Raw genomic sequence first — 24,327 nt, forward strand, 5'->3', positions numbered from 1 at the left:
GTTTTGTTCCTATGAATAATATTTCAAAACATACTGTGGTTTAAAATAATAGTAATATTTAATGTTATCATTAATATCATTGTATATTATCGTTGCAAGATTAAACCGTATACAAAGCAAAAAAACACCGCACTGACACGGCATAATTTTACAAAACAAATTTAACTTAATTTCTAATAAAGTGTTTTGACTTAATAGTTAATAATGCATTTATCATTTCTTATCAATTCTAAAAAACCTAAATAAAAACTTATTTCATGACAAAATTATAGATTATACCCTCAGAGAAAAAAAATGTACCAAGCGCCTCAAAGATTAAATTTTGAATTTGCAATATCTCATGAAATATTAATCATAAGAAAAAAGTTCAAGATACTTTTTTTTTAGATAATTTCTTGATCTACAAATTATGTAATAGCTATTTTTACAAAAAAACTTAAAGTTTTAGAGATATTTGTGAAAAACCTATTTTTGTGACCTTTGACCTCGAATTAAATTTTTAGCAGCGGTGGAATCGATGGGGACTTTTGACATTTTATTTGTAATAATGTACCTAAGATGTGTACCAATTTTCAGCTCTATGCGAATTTTTCCGAAGTTTACATCTTTTTTTGTCTATTTTGACTGGATTATAAATTCTATCCATCACACAACTGGATTTTCAGAAAAATACTTAGAACAAATTAAACTTAAAATTTAAAAAAAGATATAACACGACTTAATTAAGATGTATACCAAGATAAATAATTAAAAAAAAAAAAAAAAGCTAATTTACCTACCAGAGAAATAATAAAAAAAAAATATAATACGACTTAATTGTTCAACCGTTAGTAACAAACTAAATGTTTTAAATTAATCACGAATAGAGAAATAAATGTAATAACTTAAATAAACGTGAAACACAGATGATATTTACACAGATATGATCGTTTCAATGCATATTTATAAACTAAGTATATTACTTGTGCATGTATAGTTATATACTAAACTGATTATGTTAAAAAAATTGAAGTGCATGTGAAATCAAATCAAATAACGTGTGTGAGGGAGAATTACTTACCTAGTAAAAAATTCCCCGCTGTAAAATGGAGCCAAACGCTCCACGTTTTTTTCAGAAAAACCATGGGGCGTCTGACTCCATTTTAACAGCGGGAATTTCTTACACTACAAGGGGACCATACCCTCTCAAACTTTTTTCATCTCCGCTGAAAAATGGAGCCAGACGCCCCATATTTATACTACTTACAGTGTTTCCATGTTCCCAAATAAATCACGAGCTTCTGTACAATTTGAAACTACATCCACAATGAATAAGCTCAAGCAGTGGGCACAACACTAAATATATGTCACACATGGATTTTGTTCTTTAATATAACTTTGAAGACCTTTATATACAACTCTCATAGATGCAGCACCATCAAATGATTGACCAATTAATAATTCCTTCTAATTTATAGACATTTCTTGACGTATTGTTTCAAACATACCAAATAAATGTAGACCAGTTGTACGTGTGGTTTCTTTAACAGCTACTAAACGTTCATGCACAGTGTAATTATTTTTATTAATATACCGAAATATTAAAGAAACTTGCTCTTTTCGTGAAACATCGAAAATAGTATCTAAAGAATTACTAAAAAATTGATCATCCACTAATTCTTTTTTAATAACATTTAATATATTTTTCGAAATGGCTTTAATCAATTGATTTTGACGCTGCCACGAAAGAAAATTATTTGCTTTTCTACCTTTGATTTGGATTTCAGTAATATAAGATGCTAATGCAGGAGTAGTATGATTTTGGCGGTTCTAATTCACTACTCCCTACTCCCTACTCCCTAGTCCATGCGATTCAATGCCGCTCACTGCCATTCCCCTCCATGCCGTGCCCCCTTCCCTCCCCTCCATTCCTATCAAACTACATGCTCCCCCCCTCCTCCCCGAAAATTATAAGTAGTCGAATTCAATATACTCGATACGATTTAGTTAAAAATTTACTGATATTTAAAATCATGTGCAGAATACATTCGTTTTGAAATAGTGTATTAGTTAATTTTAGTTCATCTAAAGTTAGTAGCCGATTAATAATATAATATACAACATAAATGAGTAATTATTGATGAGGTCTCATTATCTTTTATAGAAGTGAAAAATGAAAGTGTCACGTACACTTTCATATTTCATCTATATTATCATATATTACATTATATTATATAACATAGCAAACTATTATTATAATAAATTATTCATTATATTTTCGTATTTTCATTTACCTATATCAGAAATCACCCCCCCCCCCCCCATATACATGTAATCGCAGCAAGCATAACAAACACAGGTCTACTTGATATATACTATGTATATAGTAAATAAATTAAAACATTATATATTTAACTACTTAAAATAAATGGAAATATTTTTATAGTAAATGGTTAAATTTCATCTCTTAGTTTAAAATATTTTCATATACTATCCCATACCTAATATTATAAGCTATTATTATAATAGATGATTCATTATATTTTAATTTATTGAAATAATATTAACCTTCAACGCCCATTGTAGCAGAAGTGCAACACGTTCAAAACATAATTATATTTTATTATTTTCAATATATTTTAAGTAAGTGGCGCTATCTGGTTAATCTAGAAAGAAATATCTACCAGCTGTTATTAACAACACGGCGATTTGATGAATAATCAATGTTTAGTTTCCCGCCAAATTGTGCATAGTACTTTTTGTGATAATAACGTTTATGTGCGTTTTATTTTTGACATTATATACGTAAAATCTTCGTTTATTCTTAAAAAAAAAAATACTACATACTCAGGTAAGTTATATAGATTCTATATATATACACCAGCATAGATATTATTCGTTTTTATTTGAATTATACTAAAATCTAATCATGTTGCATATTTGCTACAGTGGGCAATAAATCAACGACATGAATCGTAACATTTTAAATGACGAAGAATTATTGGAACTTCTTTATAATACTAATTGGTCGGATAGTGAAGATGGTTTGGATGTTTCTGACAACGAACAAGACCATCATGTTATAAATATTCACGAAAATGTTGGTATTCCTACTTATGACAATGATGAAGGTAAAATAACTATTTTAATTACTATATACTATACATAATTTATACTTTTATCATACGAAAAATTATATTAGGTAATTTGGATTTATTGGATTTGCCAATTGAAATACAATGTAACTCTGGGGAAACAATACATTTACCTTCTGTTTCTACATCAAATTTAACTAATCAAAATCAATTCAACGTTGTAAATTCAACACCAAGGCGCAGTGTAAGACATGTATCTACCTCCCCATTAGTGAATAATTCAACAGCTAGTACCAATGAATCATCAAATCCAAAACAAACAGGTAATTTAAAAAAAAAAACAACTGCTTTAACAAATTTAAAATGGAAAAAAGGTAGTTTAGTCACACCTTCTGCATGTCTAACATTTATTGAACCTACACTTCCTCATGATTTGCATTTACTTGAAACACCACTGGATTTCTTTGCTTATTTTTTCACTGATGAGCTTCTTACCAAAATCAAAGAAGAAACTGAATTGTATGCTGTTCAAAAGAATCCTAACAAACCAGTTACATTAAGTATTAATGAAATAAAAAGGTATTTGGGAATTTGTATTTATGCTTCTGTACTGCATGTGCCAAAAATTAGGGACTATTGGTCCGCTGAATTGGGATATCCTATGATATTTAACGCTATGAGTCGCAATAGATTTGAGCTAATTAAGAGTGTTTTACATTTCAATAATAATAATAATATGCTATCATCAAATGACCCAAATCGTGATCGCCTTCATAAACTGAGACCTCTAATTGATTACTTGAATAATCGCTTTTCTTCTATACCTTGCAAACAAGCTTTATCTTTAGATGAACAATTATGCGCAACTAAAGCACAAAGTTACATGAAACAGTATCTTCCAGATAAACCACATAAGTGGGGGTTTAAATTGTTTGTTTTGACAGATACACAAGGATATGCGTATCGTTTTGAGATTTACTCCGGCCAAGAAAACAATTCGATATTTCGACACCCCGATGAACCAGATTTCGGAGCTTCGTCAAATGTAGTGGTAAGATTATCAAGAAATGTTCCGGTCAACAAAAACCATATAATGTATTTTGATAATTATTACACTGCTATTCCAGTGATGGAATTTTTATACAAAAAAAATATATATAGTTTAGGAACAGTCAGAATAAATCGTCTTCCTAACTGCCCTTTACCAGACAAAAATGGCGAAAAAAAAATGAAAAGAGGAGAATCTATAGAGTATATCACATCATATGAGTCCTCGCCTATTTCTGCAGTTACATGGAAAGACAACAAAGCGGTTAAGCTATTATCGACATACTGCGGAGAAAATCCGAAATCGAAAATGACCCGATTTGATCGATCTAAAAAGACTAATACAGAAATCGACTGCCCAATGCTTATAAGTGAATATAATAAACATATGGGTGGAGTCGATTTGTTAGATAGCCATATAGGAAGATATAAAATACGGTTCCGCAGTCGCAAATGGTATATGCGCTTATTTTACCATTTAATTGACCTTTCTGTTGTAAACTCGTGGTTGCTCTTCAAACGAGTAAAAGAGCAACAAAATGAAAAACCAGAAATTGAATTACCGGATTGGAGAAAACAACTGGCTTGCGGTTTGGTAAAATCTGGATAAATAAGAGTAAGTGGACGTGGACGACCAACAACATCATTGGAAGTAAAAATTGCTAGCACTAGGCCACAGTCATTTCGCCCCACAAAAGATGTGCGTACTGACAAAACTGACCACTGGCCACAATTTTCTGACAAACGGGAGAGATGCAAAATGCCGTCGTGTAAAGGTTTCACTTACATAAAATGTTCGAAATGCACAATATATTTATGTTTGAACCGCAATAATAATTGTTTCACTAATTATCATATGTAACTATATTATGTTTTTATTATAATATTAATGACCACTGTTGCATAAATGCTACAAGTTATAAAGTTTAAGTTAAAATAAAAAGTTATGAATTTAGATTTTTTTACTTATTTTTTTCGAATTCCTGGTATTTTAATCCATGTATATAAATTTTAATACACAAATTTAAAAAAATTGGGTACTGAAGGGTTAAGTATAGTATAAAATATAAATAGTATTATATTACACGATATGCTCAAAATTGCTCTACTTTATAAATTAAAATAAATATACCTACAATAATATATCATTGTTTGAACAGCTTAGATAGTTGTTTTAACTGGATTAATCTTATTTTAACGTGGTAAGTAGATTTTAAATATTTTAGCAATTAAAAATGTTATTATTACTTAAATACATATCACCATATACACCTTGTAGTGAATAAATAATATGAATAATTTTACCGTGAAATTTATTTCATATGTTTTCAATAGGTAGCAATATTAGACTATCATTTCTAATGTATCATATAATTAATGCACATAGGTAGTTTACTAAATATATCAGTTAATCGTTTCTCAAGCTCGTTATTATACCATGGCTACATTGTTTTTTATATTCGTTCTAGCTCATAACGTGTAGGTAATCATCAATAGAGTTGTATGATATTTATTCCAAGATGTATTTTAAATAAAACACATATATCGTGGATCATATATTAAACAGGCATAATAAAATCATAATATAATATATTAATTAATAAATATTGTAGTCAAATCCAATGTATGATTTAATATAGTATTATTTATATAGTTAAATTCTGATATACTCAATATGATATTTTAGTTAAAAATATAATAATAAGTTGGTATTGAAAATCGGGCATAGAATAGTTAATTTTACTTCATGGAAGGTTAGCAACTGATTAATAATATATACAGGGTGATTTTTTTATCTAACAACACTCATTATTTCAAAAAGTATTAACTTTTTTCAAATTCTTTTTTCTTCAAAATTTTAGATTTACACTGTTCTAAAATTGTAGAACTCTTTATTATTTTTCACCTTTATATTTATTAGGTAAACCACTATCAACTTCTGATTTTCAAATGACAACCTATACTTTAAATTTCATAAATTAAAAACTCTATTTTTTTTTATGAATTATCACGTTAAAATTTTCATTTTTCGTCAATCCGTTGATGAGATACAGCCCCTCAAAGTTAGGTAGTTTTGGGAAGGTTAGCGCAGTTCGCCCCACAAAGGTGATTACTGATTGCGGCACTAGTCATAATAAAACTTATCAGTTATAAAGACTAGAAGTTATACCAGTTATGTAGTAAATCCGTTATCATTCGACCCAAGGTATAGCGGTTACCTGATCTTACCTACCTACAATAACACATGATTATTAGGTACCTATAACTAATTGGACAGCAGTAGCTGCTACTGTCGATTATTGCTTCAGATCCCAATAAATCTCTTTTCTATGCCGATTACATAAAATTATCTTATAATCCGTTATCCGTTGTTACTGGTTTATCACTACTGCATATTATCAAAAAAATACAGTGTATGTGTTTACAAAATAAATAGTGTAATGGTGTATTTCAAGTTGGGCGCCAGTCCTTGTTAGAACAAATCGTATCAATTTAATAAAAAAAATTTACTTTATTAATTATAGAAAAGAACCAATACAAAACATTTTATTAATTTTTATAATATATATATATCTTATTCGTTTCTGTTTGAATATAATATAATATCTGTTTATTACACAGTATACAATGTAATATAGTTTATAATATGACATAATTTGAATATAATATGAAATATAATTTTATTATTTGTGAATATAATATTAGTATTTCTTTTAAATAGAATACGTAACATTTGACATTATCAATTACACAATATATGATTAAAAAAGATTATTACTCACAAACACGTGTATATGTATAGGTATATAGTTTTGGGTACTCACGGATATCAGCGTATATATACTGTAATTATTACGCGATATAAATAAACCGATTTCATAAAGATTAATGTCGCGACCTTGGATAGCGTCTAGCGACACTTATACCCAGAATGAACGTGTGTGCGGCGTTTGTGCTAACAGTCGATAATACTGACTGCCCGGAGCGACAACACACACACACACTTACGTCTACCGGGCGGTGGGATCGGCGTTGATATTGTTTCCGTAATTGTCGACGGCGCTGTTACGTTAATAAACTGATTTGATCTCCGAACCTATATCTCCAGGTGGACCCGGCCGAGTGGCTATAGCTCCGCTAACCTTCCTGTTAACAGGTGGCCGAGCGATGCCTACCACTAACCAGACGATCCATTATGCCTTAGAGATTCTGGCTGGGATCAAATCGGGAAAGCACTTCAATTTTGTGGTGCGACACGGTCTCTTATATGCCCTTCCCCAACCGCCGGACGTATATAGAGAAACTTAGGTTACGTACTTGATTGCGTGTTACGTACTAGGGAACAAGTACACTGGCTGGATAACGCGCTCTATTGTCATATATTGTAATCATTCCACGCGCGTACAAAATATTATCGTTACAATAGGAGTAGTAACTGTTAATTTATGTTAGAAATAAAAACTTGATATTGTTACTCTGTCTGTACGTCTGTAGTCTGTACTACAGTAGCAACAACTGTTAATTGTTTTAAACCACCGCTGAAGAAGTGTAGACACTTTACTCTTAAAGTTTGTAGTTGTAGTGTACTGTGGAGTAGTCTGTTTACCTATAAAAAAATAATACCTTGACTGTTACAGACTATTAAAGCATGGTGACATGGCTTCAACGACTAATACTACTGTCTACTATAATATTATTCTGCAAAATTTTAAATTAACTCAATATTTTTTAAATTTTCACAAGTAACACCCATAACATATTATAATATTTGTTTAATCTATAAGACAAGTACCTATATGATATGTATACCTAATATTTTGTGGTTTAACTAATAAGATAACTAGTTAGTGAACTGGATCTCTGGTTAGACAATCAAATATGTTTATTTTACCAACTTACTCATTTTATTATACTACTGTTAAATGCCAAGACTGAATTATTGTACCTACTAGATATTCATTCAATGGTAAGTATGAGAATTTGTGTTGAATAGAATTTTTAATATACTCTTTGGTTAAGAACGAATAACGTGTAAAATACATATTACCTATATGTAGATTAATTATACATGTATTTGTATAGAATTCGAATAAAGAATATATATTATTATTTATATTTTAATTTATGTTCAAATTGTTTTCCATCCTCAGCTAAACAAAAATGCAAACGTTTTAGTACTTCAATGGATGTAGATTCTTTAATACTGAATTTTGCTTCAACAATCTTTTATTTTTTGTTTGAGTTCCTCCACATTATTGCTTTTTTCTTTATATACTTCATTTTTTAGATGGCCCCAAAAAAAGAAGTCAAGAACACTTAAATCTGGAGAACGAGGTGGCCATTGAATTGTGGGGCTGTAAGTTCCAAACCAGTTATGGTCTCCATACACCTCATTAAGGTATGCACGTACAGCTAATGTATTATGTGCTGGTGCACCATCTTGCTGCCAAATTAAATTCAAACGCTGTTCAAGTGAAATATTTTCCAATAGTATGGGTATATCATTTTTCAGAAAATCAAGGTATTTATTGCCATTAAGATTTTCATCAAAAAAATATGGACCAATTAAATGGTTGTCAATAATCCCACACCAAACATTCACACCCTAACGGACTTGCTTATTAGTCTCATTTATCCAGTGGGGATTTGAATCATTCCAATAGTGAGTGTTGTGATGATTCACTTGTCCATAATGGTTAATTATTGGACAATAATTGTTGAACTTCGCTTCATCAGTCCAAAGGATGTTTGTTAAAAATTTAGAATCTTCGTCTAATTTTAACATGCAATGGGCAATAAAATTGAGACGTCTTTCATTGTCGTTTGTCAGAAGTTGCTGAACAGGATTGGCCAGGTATGCATGGTATTTGTGTTTTTTAGCAATTTTTTGAACTGCCCAATATGTCATATTTAATTCATCTAAAATTTAATTTTTTTTTTTAATTTTTAATGTTTTTTTAATAGGAAAATCAAATACCTGCTATAGTTCTCAAAGATGTATGAGGATTTTCAATCAAACTGGCCAACACTGAAAAAGAGTTTTCGACATTGATGGCTTTTGAAACTCTACTTTTTGGTTAAAAGTATATATAAAATCTTGTATGTTCTGGACAAGGACGATCAGGATATCGGGTTTTATATAATCTGTATTCAATATAACACTAGATGTATTCAATTCAATTACTCATATTTGTTTTTTTGTAACTGTCCATTTATAAAAATAAATTATATTTTCTGTTTTCGTATATCAAATTAGACAGTTACCTGTTTTTTCACTAAATTGGAGAAAATATACAGGGTTGAAACATAATATGTTTTTTTAGATACCCAAGTAATCATTATGTTTAAATTTTAAATTCCCATTTAAAATTTAATTGTGATTTTGTGAATAACTTAAAATTTTTATTATTTTATATTATAGCAACAAAAATTACAATTAGTATACTAGTATACATAATGATTTAAACTAATAGTTTTAAAAATCAACCCTGAATATTTGTTTAATGTAATAAATCATTTCAAACCTTGCTGCAGCTCTAGTATTTTTTGCTATTTGTACATAGCAATCAAGCATCTCAGTTTTATTTTTATTTGAATAAGTCATAATATAATAACTTTTAAAATACCTAATAATTAATAAACAACAAATAACTTTATATATATTAACTGTTTTATATGCATAAATTAACGTATTAATGTTTTAAGTTCATGTACAACACTATAGTACATTTTAAATATAAAAGTTTAAGCATAAAGTATTGGATTTTCCAAATTGATTATATAATATTCAATAGTTTGATAGTATCTATTTTATAATATTTTAATGAGAGCTTTTGGTGATGAATGTGACATAACTTTTCACATGATAAAGATAAAGCTATTACTTAAATTATGTAACAATAATTTATTTAACAATTTAAAATTATAAAAGTACATGTATATTGTATACACTATACAAGTATCCATAAAGTAATACATAATTGTATTTTATACAAAAAAATTAAAAATATTAAATATAAATTCATTTTTGTGAAAATTAATTAATTTAAAAATTAATTTTTATGAAAATAATTAATTTAAAAATTAATTATATAAACAAACAAAATGATTAGATGTGAAAAAAGCAATGTATAAATAGTTAATCTATATTTTACAAGATACCTAATGCTGTTGTATAGTACATCTTCCATTAAACAATTTTAATTATTACATACTACATATTTTTTATTTAATAAGTATATAAATCTACTTTTCAATATAAAATGGACAAGTTTCCAGAAAATTATGAAACATATTTGAATTCTAAGTCTGATGTTTCAAAGGTGTCAGAATTAGAATTCTATGAAGAAGGGTATTCATTTATGTTGAAAGAATATGAAGCCAATATGCAAATAAGTAATATAATTTAATTAATTAATGGATACTATTACAATAATTATTTATATATAATGAGATCTTGAGTTTTTTTTTATATTATTTTATCCACAGGAAATTCATAGTTTACGTCGTAGTTTCTATTTTGAAACATGAATTGAACGATACAATTGAATTGAGTGAGAAATTGAAAGAAGAGATTGGAGAGACCCTCATAAAATCAGTAATTCTTATATTAATCATTATTAGACCAATTATAAGTACATTTTTACAAAATAATTTTAATGTGTATAAAACAACCCTAATAAACTACCTTATATAAAAAAAAAATGTTCAACTAAATATACATAGAATACGTATATCCAATATATTTAATACATATTACATAAATATTTTCATTTATTACAGAAAGAGTTGAAAGAGTTGAAAAAGAGCAATGTCACATTGCAAACTAAAAATGATAATTTACTGTTGCAAAATGAAAATTTAAAATGCACAATTAAAACATTGGTAAGACAAATTTAACATAAAACAAAGAAAAGAAAATAATAATAATAAATAACACACAGAAAAAGGAGAACGAACAAATGGTGACAATAAAACAAATGGAACAGTTATTGGACAGTAAATTATCAAAACTTGAAAATAGGATTGTAAAAGGCCTGGTAAATCCTAGTGGCGATACCCCTGACGTAGCTACTAAACAAACAACAATTACTATGATTAAGAAACATAATTCAACCGCTTCAGCTCGTCCTTCTTCACCAGTGAAATCATTCTATGATGAATGTACTGACTTGCAAATTAAACAAGTACATAATTTACATTATAATATATTGAAATATTATAATTAGGTACACACTTTCTGTTTAGAAACAAAAAATTAATTATTTAGAATTGTTTATATTTAGAGTATAGGTAGTATGTACTTACATAATATTTTAATTTAGTGCACAGAATGGTGGTGTCCCGTGCACCCTAATTTTACAGTTTTGGTGAAAGAGGTCAAGCTATCTACATATGAAGATGAAACTTTGATTAAATGAGCCAACTCTCGCTTTGCGTACTGGACCAAAGGAGACACAGTAATATAATATATTATATTCTTTTGTTGCATGATTTAATATAAAACATTTAAACAAACATTAATGAATTATTTTCCATTTTTCCAATACAGGTAAGGTGTTGTACTAATTACAGAAAACGCAGTACTCAGCCTAAGCCGTATGTCTTACCATTTTGTTGGCCAACCTAAATGCCCAGTGATATGGAAAAACTAAGCATGCAATTTTCCAAACTCTAAAACTGTACAAATTAAAAATTTTAATTACACTTAGGTTAAAAATAAACATTATCAGCTTATCTTATTATTATTATTATTATAAATAATAACCTAACCTATACACTTATAGAACTAAGGCACTATAAGACAGTATGAGTATGTGCATCCGCCATTTTGGTTGCAATATATTACCTGATAACAATAGTTTTGTATTTTTCCTATCAAAATTAAATTGTTTAAATAATATATCATGACAAAATGTTGTTATAGGTATATTATTCATTATTCTCCGACTTTTATTTGACACAAATTCACAATGTCGTGTTCTGCTGTAAATTGCACTAATCGTAGTATTCAGGGTATACGTTTGTTCCGGTTTCCAGCACAACAAGACTTACTTAAATACGTATTAAATCATTTTAAAAAAATTTCTGAGAATTTCAATAGTACTTCTTCTGTTGGTATACTTCACCCGACTTATAATGTTAAACCACTAGAATTAATAGATTACGTAGAAAACATTTCAGAGGCATTTAAAATTCTCCCTGAATGTGATGTGAATATTGTATTTCATTTGGCTGGCAGTGCCACAAATGCAATATCAAAAGTATCATGTAGGTAATGATTGTTCTATGTTCATGTGCAACACCACAGAAACTAAAAATCTTCCAGAAAAATACAAGTTCACAAAATCATTGAATAAAGGAGGATTGAAAGAACCATGTATCAATACAGTACTTTTATTATTTAATTGTGAATTAGTGTATACTGTATATGTTACGGTCAAAGTGTATAAACGGGCGTTGTAGTACAATGCCCGGACAATGTGTACAATGCCCAATTTCAATGGACAATGTGGAAAAATTTTCACTTTGCCCGGGCATTGTACAGAATGACTAGAGCACCGTGGGCAATCACAATAAATTAATTAAAAATGTATAAAACAATTTTTGTTATCTTAATAATTTACAATAATTTATTTAATGAATATTGACAAAAATGTATTATTTATTTTTGCAACTTAAGCTATCGTGACATTTAGAAGTACATAGTTTACTTGCAGCCCTACACTTACATTTATTTGTCTGGCATTTGTTTACAGTTACACCGGTCATATCCTTGACCTCCGAGATTAGAAAATTTTCTAGCCGCTTCTCTTAATGATATCGGAGATGTTGTGGTACTGTTTCAATCTGGACAAATGACTCTTTACACATTTCAAATTTATTTCTAGCGTAAAGTTGTTGAAGTTTACCTTCAGTGGTACCAATTCATAATTATTGTTTTTACTGAAAACAAATCAGGTTTTAGTTATAACATAATAAAAAAATAACAATTATTATAAAAATACCAGACATAATGACTCCTAAAATAGATCGTGGAACTTTTCTATTTTACCGGACCCCCTAATTTTTGACAATTTTTTTTTTGAAACCCATGTATTTTGACATTCTAAAAACGATAGTGCAAAAATAAATTGGGCAAATCATTAGTTTTTAAGTTATAGCACTTTGAAAATTACGTATTTTGTAATATTTTGTTTAAATAGCCAATATATTCGATTTATTAATTTTTTGCACTTTTTTACGTTTTTATTAATAATTAAGTATCGAGTTAAAAGCATTTCGGATTCCATCTTGAGTGTTCAATCCATGGATTATCTTCTTTTTCCCAACGATGCAATATAAGACCGCAGCAAAAACATTCAACAATATCTTTTTTCCCTGAATATATAAAACCGCTTTCAGCTAATGAGTATTTATCTTGAGATGAAGTCAACGGAAATAAATGAATGTTTTCAATCTTGATATAAATGTAGTGAATTCTGGATATGTAGGATATGCATGTTTCGTACTAACGAACAAGTGAACAAAAACTGTTGTTAATTTGTTGAAAATTCATTTTTTATAAAAAAAAAAAAAAATAAAAAAAACTTAAATGAATTAAACTTGATTAAAACTAACAGAACCTGATTGAACGATGGTTGAATATTAACTGAACTGTCTGAACTGGAATGAATTCAATAAAACGACTTTTATCTATAATTTATTAAAAAAAAATGAAATTACAGTGTAACCTGAATGTTTAACTTACAAGGGAAATAAATAGTGTTGAAGTGTGTATACACTGTTTAAACTTTAAGTGTAACAGGGGAAAAAATAATTGGTTAAAGGCGGAAACTATACCTTAAATTTTCAAAATCTCCGCAGTCAAAAGTGCGCAGAACATACATTATGGTTTTTGAAAATCTGTGTTTTTTTTACTGGTACAGCGGAGAAAAAAAAGTTTGAGGGGGAAAATCCGCCTAAAAATTTAAAAATCACCGCAGTCAAAAGTGCGCAGAACATACAAATGTATACTACTTATTACAAAATACGTAATTTTCAAAGTGCTATAACTTAAAAACTAATGATTGCACCATCGTTTTTAGAGTGTCAAAATACATGGTTTTCAAAAAAAAATTGTCAAAAATTAGGGGGTCCGGTAAAATAGAAATATACCCAGGTATGTAATTACTTACTAAAAAAATGTTAATCTTTTAATTTATTACTTTAATAGAAACTATTTCTAATATTTAACAATAAATAGGCTATAACACCATCATTTACCAAAAGGCAGATACAAGCTTAGGGCATAGGGGGCAATGCAATGGCTGCTAATAGACATTTTTTTTTTTTTTTTATTTAACTTAATAAATATCTTTGCCTCCCCCTCCATTTCTCTAGTCTGTATCTGTCTTTACAAAATATCTAATGTTAGTATTTGGCATCTCACTATGTAAAACAATACAATTTAAAATTAAAATACATTATATGTTCTTTTAATACTTTATATTGAAATTCATCATACATCATAAAAACAAATACTTAGTAGCAATCTAAATATAATAATTAATCATAGACCTTAGATATCAAAAGACTTTTTTTAAATTATTTATTTGATTTATACTTGAATATTTACTTATTTTATTTTACAATACCTAAATTTCTATTTTTACTAATCAATGCACCAGCAAGCTATAATATTTCAGAATTATCTTTTAGGATTAAAATTTAAATGATTGATGTTGTAACCTTATTTAAATTTAAGTATGAAATGTCATACATATATTACAATACATTTTTCATTTACAATTTTTAATTTTATATACATATAAGATGGTTGGTAATAGTTTTCCTCTGGAATGTTTGGAATGTTGGTTGGATTCAATTGTTTACACTTCTTTCAAATTTAGTTGATAAGGTATCTAAAAAAATACAATAAAAACCTAATTACTTGAATAATATTTCACTTAAAATATGTAGGTACTAAGAATACAAACCATATTTTTTATTTTGTCACACATTGAAATATTAAAATCCAATAAAGAAGCCAATATTTTTATTTTTATTGTTTCCAGTTGTAAATTGGAATATTGTTATAATATGTATCATTCAAATCATCTGGATATTTTTTGTGAATACAGAAAATCTTAGAATATCATTACTAAGAATTTTAGTATGCCATAGATTTTCTAAAATGGCATTGACTATAGAACAACTAGCAATGTTAAAGTCCTACTGGATTGTATTATCAAAATTTTAACCATATTGACTGGAATAATTAACAAGTCAATAATCCATATAAATTGCAACAAAAATTGTATAGAGCTTATGTATTAACTGAAATCAAAATATTTATAAATAATTATAATAAAAATCATTTATAATAGTTTTTACATAATATAACAATATGGTGACCAGAAGTACTATTTTTCATAGGACAGTACTCTTTTTTGATGCAAGCCCTAGTGTCATTAAAAATAGTGTTAAGTAAATGAAATTGTAATATTTTTTTTGAAAATATTATTAGTTACTACCCCTTTTATGATTCTTTATAATTTAGTATTAATTTATATTTTATGGTTCGAGCTAATGCAATCTAATTGGTTGTTAGCATAGTTAATTTAATTTGTTAATGTTTCCTATATTTTAACAAAGTTTTGTATTAATTTATTTAAATTTTCCACTTGGTATTTTACATTCAAAAAAATAACTAAAATATTTATAGGTAGGTACTTTAGTTTAAGTTTACTTAAATTTCATAGAATTGTTATAATAAAGACACGCATCTAACGAGTTGACATAATAATTTTAAATAATTAGTTTTTTAGTACCTACCTGGGTAATAATAATAATTTAAAAAAATACAATTTTTGTAGAAGGAGATAACGTATGGTCTATATGGGCAAAACGGGTGTATGCATTGGCAATTACGACAGAGGAGAAGCTAAGATTTAAATTTTTATATCTAGTCACCATGCATATAACTGCAAAATAAGTAATACTTACCAATATTTAATAGGACTTTCCAAGTATCAAATTCACACGCGTAATCTCAATTAAAATAGGTACTTCTATGTTTAATTAATTAATAAACAAAATAAAATATAATATAAAAACACATTATGACGTATTATTATAATATAAATAATATTAATATAATATAATATTGACTGTTATGTCATGTTATTTTATTATAATGCTGATGTCTGATGTACTATGCATCATAAGATTACCACAATAGTCATACTACATAGTACAATATGGCGTACGGTCAGACGTTAGTAAAACTTTTACTGTAAAAGTAAAGTTTTCACTTTTCAGTAAGTTGTCAGGAGGTATCGTGTAATCATGAAACATTATATTACTGAAATCTGGATGATAGCTTGCCAGTTGCGATCTCGGATATGTACATATTATATAATAATGAACCTTATACTAGGTAATAAGTATAAGGTCTATGGTATTGGAATTATTGTTTTGTGATTATACGGAACGCAAGATTATAATTTTGCTTCATAAATTTAAATAATTTTAATGTTATAGGTGGGGCTGAGTTACAGAATACAAGGGTATTCTTAACTTATGGCTTTTCATAATCACTAATCGGTACCTATTATTAGAATGACGTATTATTCATCATCGTCGGAGTCGGTAATCGAAAGCGATAAGCGAATAATAGTATTTATAGTAGTAATATTAGTCCAATTAATATTATAATTATATGACAACTGACAATAAGCCATAACAGCTAGGTAATAACAGGTACAAATTTAATATTATCACCACTCTCCGCTACACCATGGATCGTTGATATCGAATTCATTACTATTATAGCTACTGGACTTAACAAATAAAAATCCCAGTTCTGACTAATTAGTACTGATCACGGCTGTAGATAGTAGAGAAAGCCCGGGCCCGGGTCAACTTGATTTTATATTCTTGGTTTAGGCATTTTCGAGCATGGAAGTCATATAATGGGTTAGGTACGGTTCAATCATAATATATTTTAATATCACTGGTTTGGTCCGGTTCGGTCTTTTGTTCTTTTGGTTTGTGTTAAAATAGTATTTTTTTTTCAATTTATTTCTAATTATTTATTAATAGCATAGTATATTCGTATTTCTTGAAATAACTTTATAAAATACGGCCATTTCACTATTCATGTATTATCGGTTATAAATATTATTTTTCTCCAGGCAGGAAATTATAAAAATAAACGTTGTTTACTGTTGAATAAACTATACAGTATTGAGTATACTATCTAATACGATATACAAATAATACTGTGAAATGTGAATGTCTAAAATTGTTTTATTTTATTTCGCTCGTTCGTCAGAGAAGCATCGTTGCTGATCCATTCTACGAACATAAAAGTAAGCATAAGAATTTAGTAATTACTACGCAATTGTTATTTTAAGTTATAGTTATTAGGACTGTTATTTAGGAAATCTATAGGTATTAGGTACGTTTTACTTTCATTGAGTGTTTAGTGTTTACATTTGATTATTTGAACATGCCAACATGGTATTAATCGATTGTTATTTTGATTAATTTTTTATGTACCTAACTACCTACCTAGTAACTAGTAATTACTGCCAACACTTCTTTTATCATGCAACATGCAAATAAAAGATGATTTTTCTTACGTTATCAATTTCATCTCATACAAAATTTTTAAAAATGTAGGTATCCAATTAAACTGATCTACCTCTATCAATTATCTTTAACAAATACTTATCAATTATGGAATATTTCCAGAAGTCTTTAAAAAGGCACTTACACAAAAATGGTGTTACATAAATTTGTTGCAACTATAATAGTTTTACGGATGATATTTTTTTTACTTTCTAATAGAAAATCTATTACTAAACTCTAGGTTTACCTTTAGTTAATTAGTGGTTAGAATAATGGTTAGATAATAACTATCTACAACTTAACTTTGATAAGTCTTTTTATTCACATTTTTGTATTAACAAATTGTATATTGATATATGTCCAAGTATAAATTAGTTATGTGTAATAATTCAATTTCTAGAAAAAATACCTAATGTCGGAGCATGTTTTAAAAACTTAGTTAATTTAAACATTTAGATATTTTTATATTTCAAAATTTTAAATGGAGTATTAATCATATCAACAATAGGTACTCTAAATTTTTTTTTACTTTTTCAGTATACTCAGAAATATATTATCACTTAAATTAAAAACTATAAAATGTGTAAGTTTGGTTCAGTTCATGATAAGTTATGGGATACACTTTTCAAGAAGTGCTTACTATATTCACATATCACATTAATAATTAATAAATTAAAGTTTACAATGAATTCACTTTTAAATTTATATTTTTCAAACCAAGTCTATAACCTAGTAATATTTTAATATCTTAATAATTTAATGAATTGTCTATTTAATTTGTATACATTGTATTATAAAAAAAATATGTATGTTTATTGTTAATGTTAAATTATAAGGAATTAATAAATTACTTGTGCTACTAGATATAATAGTTCAATTGGGATTATAAACCTTACACTTTACACTTTTACAGTGAGAACTAAGTTCAATAAGTTTTATCCGTTATTGGCTTTTTGTAAAATGTGCACATGGTTTAAAATTAATTTATCTACTTTTAGTAGTTTATAACTCTTTTCATTTTAAACATTACATTGATGGAATAAAATTTAAGGATTTTATTATTTAGTAATATTTTTATAGGTTTTATTTGCATAGGTTATATTTAATTTGACTAAAAACTATTGTTAATAAAGTTTTTTATAAGTAGGTAGTAGGTACCTAATAGTTATATAATATTTTAGTTATCATGTCATATTATATGTCATATCTGAACTCTACTCACACCACAGCCACAGACGCTAGTTAGTAGACCTATGTTGTAATAAAGCATGTTATTTCATTTGTACTAACATTTTGTTGGTACATAAAAAATCAAATAACAAAGTACCTATACAATAGGTACTCAAAGTTTTTAATGCATATTTGATGATTTTTTTAGTGCATTCAAGTCCTTACTCCTTACTCTAATTAAAATATATAATCTGAGAACGAGAGAATAGGAATACCTAAGTGAATAGAAGTACAAAACAAACGTATAGCCTATAGGATAGGTATTAGGTACTATCAATGGTAATACATAATATTTTATATTTACAGTTAATATTATGTACGATTATAGGTTTGTCATTTGTACAATTTTAGTTCCAATTTTTCTATAAATATTTCATATACACAATTCTAATGTTAAAATATGTAATATCCTAAGACTGTGAATACAGATAGAATATTGCAAAAGTTAGGCGTATAATTCCTTAACTTACTCTCATAAACTTATAATATTATAATTATAATTATATTTTGATTTCAAATATTACGAGGAAATTTATTTTTTAATTAGATTTAATTTTCAAAAAATGGAAGTTGATAAGTCGAGATCTAATTCTGAATGTGAAGCAGACATACTTCCTCAAGTTGAAACAAAAATAACGACAAAATAAAAAAAAGTATTGAGTGGAGAATGTATTTTAATGGACAAAAAAGGTACAAGTGCCGTTTGGGAGGTTTTTAAAAATGTGGTTTATAATAATGATGAAAATGTATTCACGGGTTTTGTTGCATGTACTAAATGTAAAGCGCCGTTTAAGTACAACCATAGTAGTGGCACATCAACATTAAGCAGGCATAAATGTGTAATTGTTAATACCAAAGACGGTGCTCAAGCCAGTATGGATTCTTTTGTGTCTAAAAAATTAAAAACTATTCCTGATAAATTAAAATCTGAATGCATAGACAAATCAGTTAAGTTTTGTAGTTTGAACATTAGACCACTGTCTATAATAGATGGACCTGGTTTCAAAGAACTTGGACAATTTTTAATAAAAGTTGGTCGTCAATATGGGGATGTAGATATAAATGACTTAATGCCACATCCAACTACTGTGTCAAAAAACACAATAAAAATTGCTGAAAATCATAGAAATACACTTTTTGAAAATATTATACCGTTTATACAAGACAAATGCTGTTCTATGACTACGGATATGTGGTCCGATAAATATAAAAAACGGCACTACATCACTATTACTGTTCATTATATTGATATAAATTGGATTTTGCAAAAAAATGTACTACACACTGGTCAATGGCCAATATCAGAGAAAAAAACGGCAGAAAATATAAAAAATTCAATTAGTACTTTTTTAACAAGCTTTGAATCTACAAAGTCTCAGAATGTTAATGAATTAATGGAAAAAATCACATTTGTAACCGACCAAGGACCAAACATCGACTGTTAGAAGGCTATTTGGCGTAAGCGCCATAAACCAAATTTTTCAGGAGAGCCCAAAAACCATTTAAGGGAGATTACGTTGTTCTACATTTATAAACTAACACTTTTTTTTTGTAACTTTACCGAATATTTATACTTATATAATAATAATCCATAAATATTGTTTATTTTTAATTTTAACTTAAGTTTTGTCACTTACGACCTATTTTAAAAGCTCTAAAAAAAAAGGCGCTTACGCCAAACTATTGAATTTAGATTTTTTTGAAGATAAATAACCATACTCAGTTCACGTTAAGCTGGAATCTCAGCGAAAACCAGTTTTTATCGGGCTGTGATCAAAATACACTCGTGTTTCACCCCCCCCCCAGGTCAACCATATGTAGGTATGCCTATTACCTGGGTACTTACTATCTAGTTAAGCTACGTACCTATATGCGCAAAAGTTGATCACCGAGTTCTAACGTGAGTTCTGAATAGAATTCATACTTTTTATTTATTAATAAATAGTTCATAACCAAAATTATTACGTTCTACAACTATATTTTGCGAGCAATACTAAGCAAATAGTTATTGTATCAAGTTAATACTTAATTCAAAAAGTGGAAATAATTTTTTAATAAAAATAAAAACTATAACAATATTAACTTTATTAGATAGGTATATAAAAACATAATTTGTAATGCATAGTTAAATTTTATTCAGTCTAATTGACTAGGTAATAAATAATTATAAAATTATCCTTTTTAATAAAAAATAAAAATAACAATATTGCATTGATAACAATATAATAACATAAAAGTCTTTAGTTAAAAACTGAAAACACCTCTGCATTTATAATAAAATAAAATCACCTGTATATAAAAAATAATAATAATTAAATATTTCATAATATGTAGTTAATATTCAGTCTTCTTGACTAGTTAATAAGTAAAAAATTATCCTTTAAATAAAAATAATAACAATATTGTATTAATAACAAAATAACATAAGTCTTTAGTTAAAAAGTGGAAGTTACTTTTTGTCTTTCTTATAAAATAAATCACCTGTATATAAAAACTTAATAATAATAATTAAATATTGCATATTATGTTGTTAATATTCAGTCTTCTTGACTAGTTAATAAGTAAAAAATTATCTTTATAAATACCAATAAAAATTATTAAACCAGTAACAATGATCTAGAAATATAATAATTACTAATAATCATCAGGAACATCAGAATCTTCAATATCAGACTCATCAAGACAGTCTCTAATTGTTTCACTAGATTTCATATCATAGTACTCTGCATGAAATCTATGAATAAATAATATTATATTATTATTATTGTACATTTGTTAAATAGGTGTAAAATAGAATTAAAAATTATCTTACTTTTCTGGGATAATACCATTCTTGCATAAATCTGACAAATCTTTGAATTTGGCAGATGAAATGGGTAATTTTTTTTCATAGCATTGGTTTGGCATTGTTGGTGTTTTTGAAAATCTCCCTCTTTTCTTGGTAACTTGTAGTTTTTTAGGACATTCTTCAAATTTATAAGATTCAAAAATCATTATATCTACATCTCCATCTTTTTTTATGAATAATAATGACCTCAATTTAGAGTTCATTACTCTTTCACCAGTTTCTGTTTTTAGAATCTTAGGAAAATTAGAAGTAGAAAACTGTTTCCAATCCAAAAAATCTGTTGATTTTAATTCAATTACCTCTAAAGGTCTAGGATTTGTTCTAGCATTCCTTATTATTGGAGGCCATTCACTAGGTGCCCAAACAGTAGTTTTTTTAATGAACCGTTCAATGGTAGCATGGATGCTATCTACTGGCATATAGGTGTGCCCAGGTAATAGAAATGTTAACTTAATTTCAGTTATAAATTTTAATTCAAACTTAAGGGCATAGCTAATCATTGCAAACATTGCTTTATTTTTATTTTGGCCTGCACACGAGTCACTAAATAATGCAATAGATTTTATGGATTGGCGTTGATCAACACTTATTAAATAATTATGAATGCATGAAACTATTTCATTGCAACCTCTATTACCTATTGTCTCACCCCACAAGTAACATAAAGCATTTTGGTTTACACTTTCATAAATGGTTAAATTATAGGTACTAAATTTTCTACTATAATATAAGTTCATATTATCACCCTTGGGAGTATTTAGAACTTTTTGAAGATCAAAACTGACGCATAATGATATAGTATTGTCTAATGGTTTTTGATATTTTAGAAACATAGCTTTACAGTCTTCTTTGTCATTTATATGTTTTTGATGATTTATGATTGATTCATCTTGTGAACTATTTTCATTCAAATTAGTAATATTATCAAATTTAGAACATGTACGACACTTATCCTTTTTAGGTAAATGAAAACCAATATTGTATTGTTCATTGAATACTTTTCTAAAAAAATATTTAGAAGCAGGTGTATCATTATTTGTTTTGCAAAAATCTTTATAAATGGCATAAAGTCGAAGAATATTCATAAGCTCTGCTGGTAGATATTTTTTGGTGGTTGATGCTCTGCAATAATGAGAAGGTACAGCAGGTAGTTTTTTAATAAATTGATGAAGTTTATGAACTGTTATTTCATCTAATTTATTCTTGGGAATTACTTTTCCACGACCGTCATTGATTGCTGTACCAACTGGTGAAGAATTTTTAATAGTATAAAGTAAAAATTTTTGTTTGATATCTAAAGTTGTCAATAAATACTGTTGACAAACTTGCTTTTTCTCACCCATGTATGATAAAAAATAGCTGAATGTGTTAGAACGTCTACTGTTGATTTTGGTTCTTATTCTTTTAACACTTCCTTTTATAACACATTGAATTAAAAAGTCACGTTGTCTAGATTTATTTCCAAGTTTCCAAAAATTATCGAATATAATTTGTCTATCATTTTCAGAAAATTTTTCATAACATTTGAATTGACATTTTTTTTTAGTTATGCATGAATTTATTTTTACAAATTTACCAACACCATTTAATTTTTGCACTTGTTTAGTTGTACGTATGTTGACTTTCTTTTTTTTTCTTCTTCCCTCTTCTCCAACAACACAAACTTCTTCCAATTCATTTTCTTCAACTTCTAAACATTCTATTCCCAAAAAGCTATTACTTATGCTACAAGTTTCTACCTCTTCAAATAATATTTCATCAGTTTCAAAAAGTTGGCGCGATGGTCTTTTTGATATACTTACATTAAAAATATTTTCTGTATCCATAACACTGTTACATTCAGAATTATTATTACCTGATAAATTTAAGTTATTTTGGATAATAACAGATTTGGGTAACCAATCTTCTGTATCACGACTTAATTCAGAAGACTCTTTTGAGGAACTGTCTGTTAAGCAATTATTGTTATTTATTTGATTCGGTTCAATGGTTATTTCTTCATAAACTTTATAATCATCTACTACAACAGTATTATTTTTTAAATCTATAATATTATTACATTCATTAAAACTCTTATCCTTCATAATTTGACTAAACAAAACATTTGTCAAACGTACATTTTCTGAATTTTCAGAAGCACAAAACTTTGAATTAGAAAATTTAGAGTTGATTCTACTTACGACGTCATTATTGCATTGCTTGGTAGCAGCGGCAATTAATTTATTTGTTCGACTTCTGGACGTCATGATTAAATTAAAATAACACACGTAAACGTTCAAACAAGCACAGTAGTTATTAAAATAGTAAAAAGAGTAACTATTATTATCATTTCTTTAACTATGGTTATTAATTTGTAATGACATTTTATTAAAAACAAACCTTAACTACAACGTTAATAATAAAGACGTCATTATCAAGAATTCAAAATTCCGTTCTTGTCGTAATCACCAATACGTTATCACTAAAGCTCGGATGTTTATGACTTAGCATATTTTTTTCGCGCAGCCTGAA

General features: G+C 27.6%; 1 protein-coding gene across 1 annotated transcript; it reads left to right on the forward strand.

The window, feature by feature from the left end:
* Positions 1–2,947: 2,947 nt before the first annotated feature.
* On the forward strand, positions 2,948–4,731 carry LOC126552250 (piggyBac transposable element-derived protein 2-like). The gene is made up of 3 exons (XM_050206951.1): positions 2,948–3,110; positions 3,182–3,397; positions 3,449–4,731. The coding sequence occupies exons 1-3, from the start codon at positions 2,948–2,950 to the stop codon at positions 4,729–4,731; spliced, it is 1,662 nt and encodes a 553-aa protein (XP_050062908.1).
* The last annotated feature ends 19,596 nt before the right edge of the window (positions 4,732–24,327 follow it).

Source organism: Aphis gossypii, chromosome X, assembly GCF_020184175.1.
Source record: "Aphis gossypii isolate Hap1 chromosome X, ASM2018417v2, whole genome shotgun sequence".
NCBI classification, from domain to species: Eukaryota; Metazoa; Arthropoda; class Insecta; order Hemiptera; family Aphididae; genus Aphis; species Aphis gossypii.

Bases quoted from the DNA above. Each gene is read 5' to 3' on its own strand.
- LOC126552250 (XM_050206951.1), top strand. From the start codon at position 2,948: ATGAATCGTAACATTTTAAATGACGAAGAATTATTGGAACTTCTTTAT. The intron at 3,111-3,181 runs GTAAAATAACTA...AAATTATATTAG, and splicing joins TACTTATGACAATGATGAAG to GTAATTTGGATTTATTGGAT. The intron at 3,398-3,448 runs GTAATTTAAAAA...AATGGAAAAAAG, and splicing joins ATCAAATCCAAAACAAACAG to GTAGTTTAGTCACACCTTCT.